This window comes from Marmota monax, unplaced genomic scaffold, assembly GCF_021218885.2.
Source record: "Marmota monax isolate L192 unplaced genomic scaffold, Marmota_monax_Labrador192_F-V1.1 WCK01_AAM20220418_F8-fsc00017, whole genome shotgun sequence".
Classification (NCBI taxonomy): Eukaryota; Metazoa; Chordata; class Mammalia; order Rodentia; family Sciuridae; genus Marmota; species Marmota monax.
The window spans coordinates 4,885,951-4,898,495 of NW_026695241.1; the positions used below are offsets into that span (position 1 = coordinate 4,885,951).

A 12,545-nucleotide genomic window follows, 5' to 3' on the forward strand; every position below is an offset into this window, starting at 1 on the left:
TGTATTTATTAGAATATACAAGTATTACTAAATACTAGAATACTATATATATATAAATATTATATTATATATATATCATATATAAAATATATAATATTTATCTTTTTAAGTTATTTGTTCTAATTTGTTATACATACAGCAGAATGCATTTTGATTCACAGTACACATATGGAGCACAATTTTTCATTTCTCTAGTTGTACACAAAGTAGAGTCATACCATGTGTCTTCATATATATTATGTAATGTAATTATATATTTATATATAAATATATGTATGTGTGTGTGTGTACATACACACACCACCACACACACACACACACAACTACATTTACTAGAATATACAAGTATTCCAGAAAACTCCCTTTTCCAGAAGGTTTACCAGAAAGACTAACTCATGAACTCACCAATATTACTTCCTTTTCTATTTAATTCTAAGGCATTTGAAATTTATTTTGTCATATGATAAAAGACACAAATTAATTCTTTTCCAATATTGTTAAGTTGGTTTACCATTTACTCAAACACCCACACTGTCTTCATTAATCTATGATTACAAGAGTCTAAACTCAATCTATTAGTTTTAAATATTTCTTAATATAAAGACCTTGAGGCTACTTGTAATATAAAATAGCGATGAACAATGTGTAGATATGGCAAAAGAAACCTGTATGAAACCAAACATGAAAAATGTTAAAAAATAATGCTGTACCAAATGAAATATGTAAAAATATAATTATTGTGTCCTCCTTTAAAGGGAATCTGACATTATTAGAGCTGATAAATTCAGCAAAATAGCAAGAAACAAAATGAACATACAAAAATGAACACTTTTTCTATACACCAATATAATGAACACTCTGAGAAACAAAGCAGAAAAACAATTCCATTCACAGTAATTTAATTAAAAAAAAAAACACCCAAGAATAAAAATAACCAAGCAGATAAAAGACCTATATACAATGAAAAGTATAAAACACTAAGAAAGAAATTGAAGACATTAGATAAAGAATAGACCTCCCATGCTCATGGAGTGGAAGGATTAATACTGTTAAAATGGCCATACTATTGAAAGTAATCTATAGATTCAAGGTAATCCCTATCAAAATATCAAAGACATTGTTCATAGAACTAGAAAAAAGAACTCTAAAATTCATATGGAACTACAAAAGAACCTTAAGAGCCAAAGCAATCCTGAGCAAAAAGAGCAATGCTGGAGGCATCATAATACCTGATTTCAAAACATACTATTGAACCATAGTAACAAACAGCATGGAAAAATGTGGAAAAAAACAAATAAACAAATAGTATGGTATTTGCACCAAAACAGACATGTTGGTCAAAAGAATAAACTAGAGGACCCAGAAATAAAGGCACTCATCTACAGGTAATTGATTCTCAACAAAGGTGCTAAAAACATATGTTGGAAAAAGACAGCCTCTTCAACAAATGCTGCTAATAAAACTCAGACAACCATAGGTAGAAGACTGAACCATGCTTCCCATCTCTCACCCTGTACAAAAATCAACTAAAAAATGGATCAAAGACCATAATGTAAGACCTAAAACTTCTAGAAGAAAACATGGGAGACATACTTCAAGACTTGGCATAGACAACAATTTTCTGAACAGGATTCCAATAGCTCAGGAAACAAAAGCAAGAACAAACAGGATTATTCAAATTTAAAAAGCTTCTGCACAGCAAAGGAACCAATTAACAGTGAAGAAATGGCCTTCAGAATAGGAGAAAATATTGGCCAGCTATTTATCTGATGCAGGATTAATATCCAGAATAAAAAAAAAAAATTAACAATGAAAGAACAAGTAATCCAATTAAAAAATGGGCAAACAACCTGATTAGACACTTCTCAAAAGTATGAGCCACGCCTGGTAGTGCTCACCTGTAATCTCAGTGACTTGAAAGGTTGAGGCAAGTGGATCACAAATTCTAGGCCAGCCTTAGCACCTTAGTGAGACCCTGTCTTAAAATAAACAATAAAAAGGACTGCGGATATAGCTAAGTGGTAAAGCAACCCTGGGTTCAAATCCTAGTACAAGGAAAAAAAAAAGTAGTATATGAATGGCCAATAAAGATATGGGGGAAAAATATCTTTAGCCATCAGGGAAATGCAAATCAAAACTACATTGAGGGCTGGGGATATGGTTCAATGGTAGACCAGGCATGCACAAGGCCCCAGATTGAAGCCCCAGCACTACAAAAAAAAAAAAAAAAAACTAACAAATGCTGGCTAGAGGTAGAGACAAAGGAACCTGTATATACTTGGTGGGAATGTAAATTAGTACAGCCACTAAGGAAAACAATATACAGGTTCCTCAAAAAACTAAAAATAAAACTACCATATGATCTAGTTATACCACTCCCAGGTACTGATCTAAGGAAAATAAAGTGAGCACACAAAAGATACACCTGCATATCTATGTTTATTGTGGCACTATTCTCAACAGCCAAGATATGGAATCAGCCTAGATTCCCATCAACAGATGAATAGATAAAGAAAACATGGCATACCCAATAGAGTATTATTCAGCCATAAAGAAGAATGAAATCATGTAATTTGCAGGAAAATGGATAGAACTATATATAACATCATGTTAAGTGAAATAAGTTAAACATAATGACAAGTATCATGTGTTTCCTCTCAATATCTGTAGCCATCAGGGAAACGCAAATCAAGAGAAAAAAGACCCTGAAAGTAGAAGAACTATTAGGGAAAGAGGAGGGGGTTATTGGGGAACAGGATGAGATGACAGTAGAAAAGAGAGTAGACATGATCAAAGCACAATATATAGCCAGGTATGGTGGCACACACCTGTAATACCACAGCTCAGGAGGCTGAGACAGGAGGATGGAGAGTTCAAATCAGCTTCAGCAATAGCGAGGTGCTAAGCAACTCAGTGAGACCCTGTCTCTAAATAAAATACAAAATAGGGCTGGGGATGTGGCTCAGTGGCCAAGTACCTCTGAGTTCAATCCCAGGTACCCTGCACCAAAAAAAAAAAAAAAAAAAAAAAGGCACATATATGGCTGGGTGCAGCGGCACTCTCCTGTAGTCCAAGCAATTGGGAAGGCTGAAGCAGGAGCACTGCAAGTTTGAGGCCACCCTGGATAACTCAACAAGACCCATCTCAAAATAAAAATTTTCTAAAAAAGGTCTGGGAATGTAGCTCAGTGGTAAAGCACCCCTGAGTTCAATGCCCAGTAACCCGCCCCCCACACAACACAATATTTGCATATATGGAAATGTCAGAGTGAAAACCATAAATCTGTATATGTGCTAATAATTATAATAAAAAATAGTTATATGTAATTACTGACTTAACAACCCTCCCACAAAGACTGATAAATAGTAAACCAAGAGCATAAAATCTAATTTAATGTACAAAAATTCACTTCCTCTGCAACACATGCAGGGAGACACCTATTTTATAGAGTGCATACAAATAAAATCACTTTTATGTCCTGTACCAAACTTTCCCCTTACAAAGCAGGTAATAACAAAAACATTCACTATTTGGTGCTTTTAAGTTACTCTGTATTTCTGGTTGGAGAAAAGAAAAAAAACTAAAACATTGCTTCTAATTTTCCCTTCAAATAAAATAATACCAATTGCAATTTCTTTATCTTTTGTCTTGATATACCTACATCTCCCTCTTGTGGTTGAAGTCAACTGCATAAACAATTTCTTCTTCTCCATCTTTGACTATTTTCCATATTGTTCCACCTATCATGTGACCAGCTGGCAAAGGTGTGATAGACAAGCCATGTCCTTTACCTATGTCAACAAGATAATGACAACATTCAGATTGGTTTCACAACCCTAAAGAAAGGTTGTATTTTAGAAATAAAAATGCAAAGAGTGAAAAATAAGTCTGGTGGGCTGGGATTGTAGCCCAGTGGTAAAGCACTTGCCTAGTATGTGTGAGGCACTGGGTTCAATTTTCAGCACCACATATAAATAAATAAAATAAAGGTCCATCAACAACTTAAAAACAAAAAAAAGTAAATCTGACTCTCCTATCCCCATTTTCGTAATGAAGACAAACACTTGTCACTTTATGATGTATTTTTTTGTAGTTGGACACAATACCTTTATTTTATGTGGTGCGGAGGACTGAACCCAGCTCCTTGCATGTGCTAGGCAAGCGCTCTACCACTGAGCCACAGCCACAGCCCCTTATTATGTATTTTTGTGGAGATATTTGTACTGATAAACTGAAGGTTAGAGATTATACTTTAAAGTCAGCGCACTATTAAACTATTTAATAGGAACAGATAAGATTCAATTAATTAATTTATTTTTTGTGGTGCTGGGGACTGAACTCAGGCTCTTACACATACTAGGCAAGTGCTTAACCACTACAGAACATTCATAGTCGTAAATTTTAATATTTATATCGTACAAACAATTATCAAGCATTTCCATTTTTGCTAACCTTCAAACAGAAAATAAAAATATAAATCTCATTAGGGAAAAGAATTTATCCTATGGAAAAACTAAATACAAGCAAAACTATTAATACTATTCTTAGTTTCTTGTTAAATCCCAACAGTTCATTAGTATACCATTTTTTCTAACGCTGGCATGATCTCTGGAGTTCATTTCAAAGAAAATCTCTAAAATACCTGTTTATATCATCAATATAGACTTAATATGACATCCTGACCTAATTAAAAAATTAGCTTTTTATATCCCAATTCTAGAATTCAGTCATTTCCTTTAATTTCTTCATTTGCACATCTGAGCTACTCAATCAAACCATAAGCCCCAAGGAGGAGGATCTGGACACATTACTTTTGTTCATTTTACACTGTCAACACCAAAATAAGCCTTTCCCAAGCTAAATATAAAAAGGTCTGAGCTATTAAAATTGTTAGTTTTTAGTTTGGCATACTTTTAAAATCAGGAAGTTCAGAGATCCATGTCAAGGCAGAAAATGCTAATGATTTGTCTTCAGACCACAGCACCCATAAATTTTTTTTTAATGTTAATTTTTTTTAGTTTTAGATGGACACAATATATTTATTTTTTACATTTATGTGGTGCTGAGGATCGAACCCAGTGCCTCATGCATGCTAGGCGAGCATTTCACCACTGAGCCACAACCCCAGCACCTACTCATAAATTTTATTATGAATTCTCAGTATTTTTCAGAGGATTAAACTGCATGAGTATGGGCTGAGGATATAGCTCAATGGGAGAGCACTTGCCTAACGCACGTAAGGCCCTGGGTTTGATCCCCAGCACCAAAAGACAAAATCCAAAACAAAACAAAACCTTTATTAGTACAACTATTTACTACAGATAATATTTTTTACCTTTCAAATTTACAATCTGAGAGAATTTCAGCTGCTGTATTTTATCAAAGGCCGCATCCACATCATCTAACGTAAAGAGTGTGAAATCTTCTGTATTGTGTCGAGACTAAAAGAATAACACAAACAAAAGGTTAAAAATGATCACTGATGAGAATATAAAAATTTTTTCTTAATTGTTCAAATTACCTGGTAAAGATCATACATGAACATCTGTCCCATTTTATAAACAGGAATGGTTGCATAAATGGCACAATTGAGCCCCAACTTTCCCACAGCATACGGGAGGGCACCCAGATGGAGAGGATCCGGGTGAGATAGCAGCACTGCATCGATCTGGTGAACATGCCTGGGAGAACATAACCAAGAGTGACCACTTTTTTATTCTTGTATTTAAAGGCAAAGGTAGAATAGTCAAAACTATTCACCCATTCTGGACTGAAGACAATACTGGGGAACAAAGAGCAAAATGAAGAGCTACAATTACGACACCTGTGAGTTTCAATTGTAACTAACCACGCTCTACACAGATAACAAAATCATGTCACAAGCTGCATCTAAACATGATGTCTAAACACATTTACAAAAGAAAAAAAGGAGACACCACAAATAAGGTGATCTTAAAGGGCTATCTTCTATGTTACCATTTTAAATGCAATAACTCAGCTTGGAATTTCAAAAATTGGTAAGGAGAGGATATTTAAATGGTCGCAGATTTACGGATTTTGTCTCAGCTTTGTAGGATGGTGACCAACAGCACATTCATTAGAGTAAATACCAATTAATCAATGAAGCATACATTCTCACTGACAAAGGAAATTAACAAGTGATTTGGGGTTTTTTTCCCTTCACTTTAAGTTTTTAAAAATGTTTAAGTCTCCTTTCTTTCAACAATTAGCACAATTCTGCAAAAGTAGCAGAACTTATTTTATTTGTTTGTTTATTTTTGGTAGATTAGGATCCTTTTGTAACTCGCAGCTATTATTCTGAGAACTAAGGCACAATGTTAGGCATCACGAGATGCAGGAAGTGAGCTATCGCAATGCAACTGCAATGCAACTTCAGGACTTCCACGTGGAAGGTAGAATAGTCAAAATTTTTAACAAACTCTTCCTTTTTCCAGAAATTAAGGAAAAAAATTTCTACTGCAATCTACTAGCCAAGTAACAACTAACTTAAAATTTTGCTGAATTTTAATAAACAAAGCTTATAAGTCAATTGAAGTTAAAACAGTAACTATTTAGGGCCAGGGCTGTGGCTCAGCGGTAGCACACTTGTCTGGCATGAGTGAGGCACTGGGTTCGATCCTCAGCATCACATAAAAATAAAGGTATTGTGTCCATCTACAACTAAAAAAAAGATTTCCAAATGGTCACTATTTAGCTTTTTTGGCTTAAATAAAATTCTTTTACTCTGAACTAAACTAGTGAAAAGACAGCAACCCTCTATAACATTAAAATGGTATTATAAAAGCATAGAAATAAGAAGCTGATTTTTTAAAGTTTATTTAATAAAAGTCTTGAAATATGAAATGTAACTTACTTCCTCAGGGAATCTATAATATCCATAGAAAAGTGCTCATCCCAGCCACAGTCCAACAGAAATCTAAACTCATCAACCTGGAGAAGATAGCAAAGAGCAGACTCCTCTTGGACCCCAGAGAGGGTAGTTAATTTGATAATAGATGTCATCTTTTGGTTTGAGTAACAGTAACCTAAAAAGGTCCCTTCAAAAGAAAAATATAATTAAACAAAAGCACATTCTAACATATAATAGACAAATTATTTCAAATTTGTAAGTGCACAGAAATTCCATAAAGATGGAAAGCAAATATTTTTTAAGACCCACTTCTGTTATTATCAAGCTTAACAATGAAAGCATAATCCTACACTCTTGTTTACAGTCTTTCAGTGTTTCCCCAACATGATGAAATGAAAAGGAGATTTTGGAATCAGACAGATCCAGATTTGAAGGTACTCCTATGTGATTAATATTTATGTAAAAAGGATATTGGAGATTTCAAATAATAAGTAAATTACCTAGAACAGAGACTACCACATCTAAATTCCTTCTAAATGAAACCATTTACTGAAATAATGAACTCATTCCTCAAGGTCAATCTGTTCCCCCTTTACCTTGCTCTATGATGACATTGATTACATTGCACCACAGTGACTGGTTAACATGTCTTTCTCTCCTATTAGCCCAGAGGTCCTTAAATAAATAGACCCCTTCAAGAATCTGATAAAAAGCTATGGACCCGCCTTTTCCCTCCACAATCCTCAAAACACTAAGAAACCCCCAAAATACATACACATATAGAAATTCACATACTTTACAGAGTTAAATGTTCACAACCCTTGCTCAGGCACATAGTAACTAAAAAACAGAGGTTGTATCTTATATTTGCAATTCCTAAAACAAAACCTGACACACATTCCTGTTGGAATGCATGTTGAGATGCCTACTACATGCATTTCTAAAAGATATATCAGGGACACATCTATGGGGATTTAGGACCTAGAACTGTGTATTAGTGAACAAATGTCACAAAAGTATTTATTAACAAAGTTCAACTCCAGAGCAATATTTCAGAATTTAGCTCCTTAAGATAAAATCAGCCTTTCCTGGCTAACTAGGCAAGTAAGAGATCACTGAATTACTTATGATCTCTCACCACCTACCCAAGGTCATCAGCAAACTAAGGTTAATTGATGGTCTACCTTCCACAACCAGCTCACTGGAAATTAATCCCACCACATCTGCTATTCTTGTTTACCTGAGTTACAGCAAAAACTCAATGACCCCTAGGTTGTCCATTATCACTGATGCTTTTATCTCCTAGTTGGACCCAATCCCCTACTTCCTCTCAAGTCCTTTTGGTATACTCTCTGAAACTATACTTACACCCACCTGTAACTTCAACCTCCTTTTTGATTATCTTCACAGAAACCTGGCTATTCCCTAATGATGCAGTTTCTTCCACAACCTTCTCAAGGGCTTTATTTTTAGATCTCTCCATACTCCATCTCAAAAGCAAGAAGTGTGTTCCCTGCTCCTCAATGCAACTTCCAAATTATGTCTTCTCCTTCCCCTTTCAAATACTCCAGTCCTGAAGAAGCTCACACCAGCAGCTAGTTCACTATTAGCCTCCATAGCTCCTCCTCAGCATCGGTATCTACTAACCCGACCTGATTCACTGAGGACTTTAGCTCCTGGCTCAGTCTTTCTCCCAGTAACTTCAACACTGACCTCTCAGTTCCTTGACTTTCTTGATCCCCATAACCTCCATTTCACTTCAGCCACCCACCCTTGACCTTATTACCACCTGTGCCTACACCACTTTTGCCTTCAAGCATCTCACTACGGCTGCAAAAAAATCCTTTGAGCTCCACTCTAATTCACTGATCATTCTTCATGATCCACAATGCCCTTGTATCTCAACCCAGGTCCTCACCTTCGGTTCATGACCCATTGTGATTACTTTGCAAATGTTCTCAAGTATCTTGCTCTTCTAGTGTTCTTCTTTGTACTCATCCCCAACCTTGATTAACTCCTACATTCACTTTGTCTACTCCAGCAGCTGAATTTTGGGGGGAGGATCACACAAATGTGCTATTTGCTTTTTAAATTCACAGCCAAAGATCTCAAACAGATTTAAGTACTCCTGTCATTCCTACTCTTCTTCATAGGTTGACTTTCCATCTCAGATTATTTCATTCCTCTTTCTGCTCAACCATAAACCTGTTCTATTCCTCCCTACTCTCAGGTGATAATCTCACTTTCTCGAATCTACATCTATCAATCTGCCTGCACACACACTGTGGTCTCCTGCTATACAAAACAAATTGCCCTGTCTCCATCCAAGGCCATCCCTCTTGTACCTGATCTCATCCTCATTGGCCTTCTAACTCCTGCTTTTTTTAGTCATTTCCTCTTTCCCTACATGTATCACTGACGTGCTATTCCCATGAGCATACGAAGACACTCTAGAATTTCCCAATTTATAAGACTCCTCTTAACCCTACTACTACTACAGCATCTCATTTTTCAGAGCAAAATTTCTCAGAATATTCATATACAAACATGTCTCCACTTCACCTCCTATTCACACTACCAGATCTGAGAAGCCAGAGGTTTATGCACCAGCTCAGGTTGTGTGGAGGTTTATGGATGGCCTTCATCCTCTGATACAGTTTGGTACTAACCACTACATTTCTCAAATTTCCTTTTACCCATTGTGACCAAGATTTCTAAATAGACTGTACATTTTCCTTGCCCCCAATTTATCCTGCAACATTCTTTGAACACCTTGAGGTCCTTCTCTACTCCTGTTACATTCTACAACATCATTCTCTCTCAAATTACTTAGTGCTGTCTATAATTGCTCTTTATTTACTTGCTTTTTGTCTGTCCTTTTCTCTCCTCCTGATCCCAGTACTAGAATGTGAACTCCTTGAGGTTACAGAACTTATTAATCAATATTCCAGTGTCTCCATGTCATATTTAGTGGTGGTCAATGTTTCTTATATGAATGAATGGGCATGGCTAAGATTAAATGAGCTTAGTGCTCTTACCACACCATTAAGAGTTACCTATTTACATGTTTATCCTTACTTGAGAGAGCTGAGTGTAGGACTATACTCGATCTATTCAGTACATTAGCACATGCCCTGCACATAGTAGTTGTTTAATAAATTACTGATAAAATTTGAAATAAATTGACCTAGTGTAGGAAAAAGTAGTTAAGACATGAGAAGTATAAAGACATCAATTCTCTATTTGGTGAAAAATGTTTTATAATTTTGGAAAGGACTTAGAAAATTCTCCCTGGCAAAAAGTTTCTTATACCACAATAATATTAATGGTCTAAGAGAAACTTTCTTCTCAAATCTACCTTCACTCCCACTTTCATTTAGATTATGAAGTCAAAATACAAAGTTATCTCGCAGATACAAATTAATGAGTTCTTGCTAAAATTTTGCAGAGATCCTGATTTCAACAGATGAAAAGACTTTTGTTATAAATACTCATAATAAAGTATATCCTTTAGTGTGTGTGGTGCTAAGGATTGAACCCAGGGCCTCATGCGCGCTAGGTAAGTACTCTACTACTGAGCTATATTCCCAGGCCTTTTTTATTTGAGACATGGTCTAACTGAATTGCCCATGCTGGCACTGAACTTGCCTTTCTCTTGCCTCAGCCTCCTGAATGGCTAGGATTACAGGTACATACCAGCACACCTGGATATTAAGCTGTATCTTTATCAGACATAAAGTACTTACTGATTTTTCAGTTGTATATATGATGAAACACCATGAATTCAGAGGAAGAGTTCCTTATAAATCTACAAAATAAATAAAGAATCTCATAAATGTGGTATGATTTACTTATGTTTATAATTATAGCACTTTAACTTGTATATCTTCCCCTAATATACATAAGCAGAGGCAAGTTATATAATATATATGTTTCATTTTTTAAAAAGAAACATAATCTTAGGAATTTGTATAAATTTCTAAACTTATACATAAATGAATAGGGATAATAAAGCAATAAAAATAAGTAATAATGAGACATGTTGGTAATAATCAGGGGCTTAAGTATAAAGCTTAAGAAATAAAATTTTAAAATTTCTAAATAGCTTCTATAATTGAGAGTCACAGAAGAGGTGGGATCTATGATTATTCATTAAGGAGCTGTGGAAACGAGGTAGAAAGAAGGTATTCAAAACAGGGATAATGAGCAAAGGTTCAAAACAAAAACAATATCAGTGAAAAACCTAACCTGGCATACTTTCATATAATCAAAAAATAAAAGGAAAAAAATAAGTTCTAATAAACAGAGAGAAGCCAGATAATGAAGGGCCCTGGAAACCCTGGAGCTAGTTCTCAGGAAAAAGAGAAACATTTTAAGATTCATTAACAAGTTGAAAAATGTTAATTCTGTAGTTTAGGAAAATTAGTTGGTAGGTATGATTGAACAGATAACAGCAGGGAGATGAAGAGAGAGAATTTAGCAGACTACTTCCTCCTCTCTGCTGGTTCTGTTTTGGGACTAAATTTCTTCAGCCCCAAATAAATTTTGTAATTGAAATATTAATACTAGGTAACCAAGGTTTGAAAATGGTTCTTCCTTTTACTTTCCCTTGGACTGCTACCAATTCCAAATTACTTCTCCCCCAGAATGCCTTGCACACATATCATTCCCTTTCTGTTCCTACTGCCAGTACTTAAATGTGAGCCTTATTACCTTATATGAGTTTCTCCATTTCTCTGCCTCCAGCTTTTCTTTCCTTCCTCTCAATTTAAACAATGCTGCCAGATTAGCCTCAGAAACATCCCTATACACATTACCCCTTGCTCAGAAATGTTTGTTGGTTTCTTACTGTCTGAGGAAAAAAAGCAAAATAACCTGAATGCTTTAACTGGCAATGTAGGGTCCTAGGAAGCTGCCTGGACATCACCGCTCACCACATCTCTCAAGGTCCAGCTCAAATGCCACCTTCTGATCAATTGCCCCCTCATAAATTTAGACCAGACTAGTTGTCAACAGAAATATAACACATGCCACAGATGTCCCTTTAATTTTTTTCAGTCACACTAAAAAGTATAAACAGGTAAAATATTTTATTTAACCCAGTAAGTCCAAAATACTATCATTTCAATATGTAATCATTTTTTAAAAATTAAGATTCTTTACATTGCTTTTTTGTACTAAGTCTTCAAAACCCAGGCGTACTTTTTATTTTCAGCACACCTTAATTCAAACTAACCACTGGCCAGTGCTCAATACCTCAAGTGACCGTTGCTACTGTAAAAGTGCAGGTCTAGACTCTAAAATCAACACCTTCAACTGTGGAGCACTGTGTTTTGCCACTCCTGCAGACCAGGCTGACACCACCCTGTTTTTATGTACATGTCTCACACTGGACTTTAATATTACTGCTGACCATATAGTCTCCCAGACTGAAAACTAGGGTCTTATCAGCTAATTAGTGGCCAGGAGTTAAATCCTAATTGGCATTTACTTAGTCTGACATCCTTTACTGTCCTGACTCAGTAGAGACACTCAGTGTCTTATCTGAATGACTGAAATTTCCTCTCATCTAGTTTTCCTGTTCCAAGTGGATCTTCCACACAGTTTTCAATGAGCCCATTTTAAGAAACAAATATCCCCCTGCCCACCTCTTGCTCTAAGGATCTACTGGCTT

The 12,545-nt window shown here is 35.6% G+C and overlaps 1 protein-coding gene across 1 annotated transcript in view; it reads right to left on the reverse strand.

Moving 5' to 3' along the window:
- Positions 1-10,634, reverse strand: part of Cpsf2 (cleavage and polyadenylation specific factor 2) — a 28,368-nt gene extending 17,734 nt beyond the window's left edge. Inside the window, exons 1-5 of the mRNA XM_046440626.2 lie at positions 10,618-10,634; positions 6,875-7,058; positions 5,522-5,681; positions 5,336-5,441; positions 3,662-3,791 (exon numbers count right to left, since the gene is read on the reverse strand). Of these exons, the coding sequence (XP_046296582.1) occupies positions 3,662-3,791; positions 5,336-5,441; positions 5,522-5,681; positions 6,875-7,023 (545 nt within the window). The 5' untranslated portion in view covers positions 7,024-7,058; positions 10,618-10,634. The remainder of the gene's footprint in view (positions 1-3,661; positions 3,792-5,335; positions 5,442-5,521; positions 5,682-6,874; positions 7,059-10,617) is intronic.
- Positions 10,635-12,545: the final 1,911 nt, after the last annotated feature.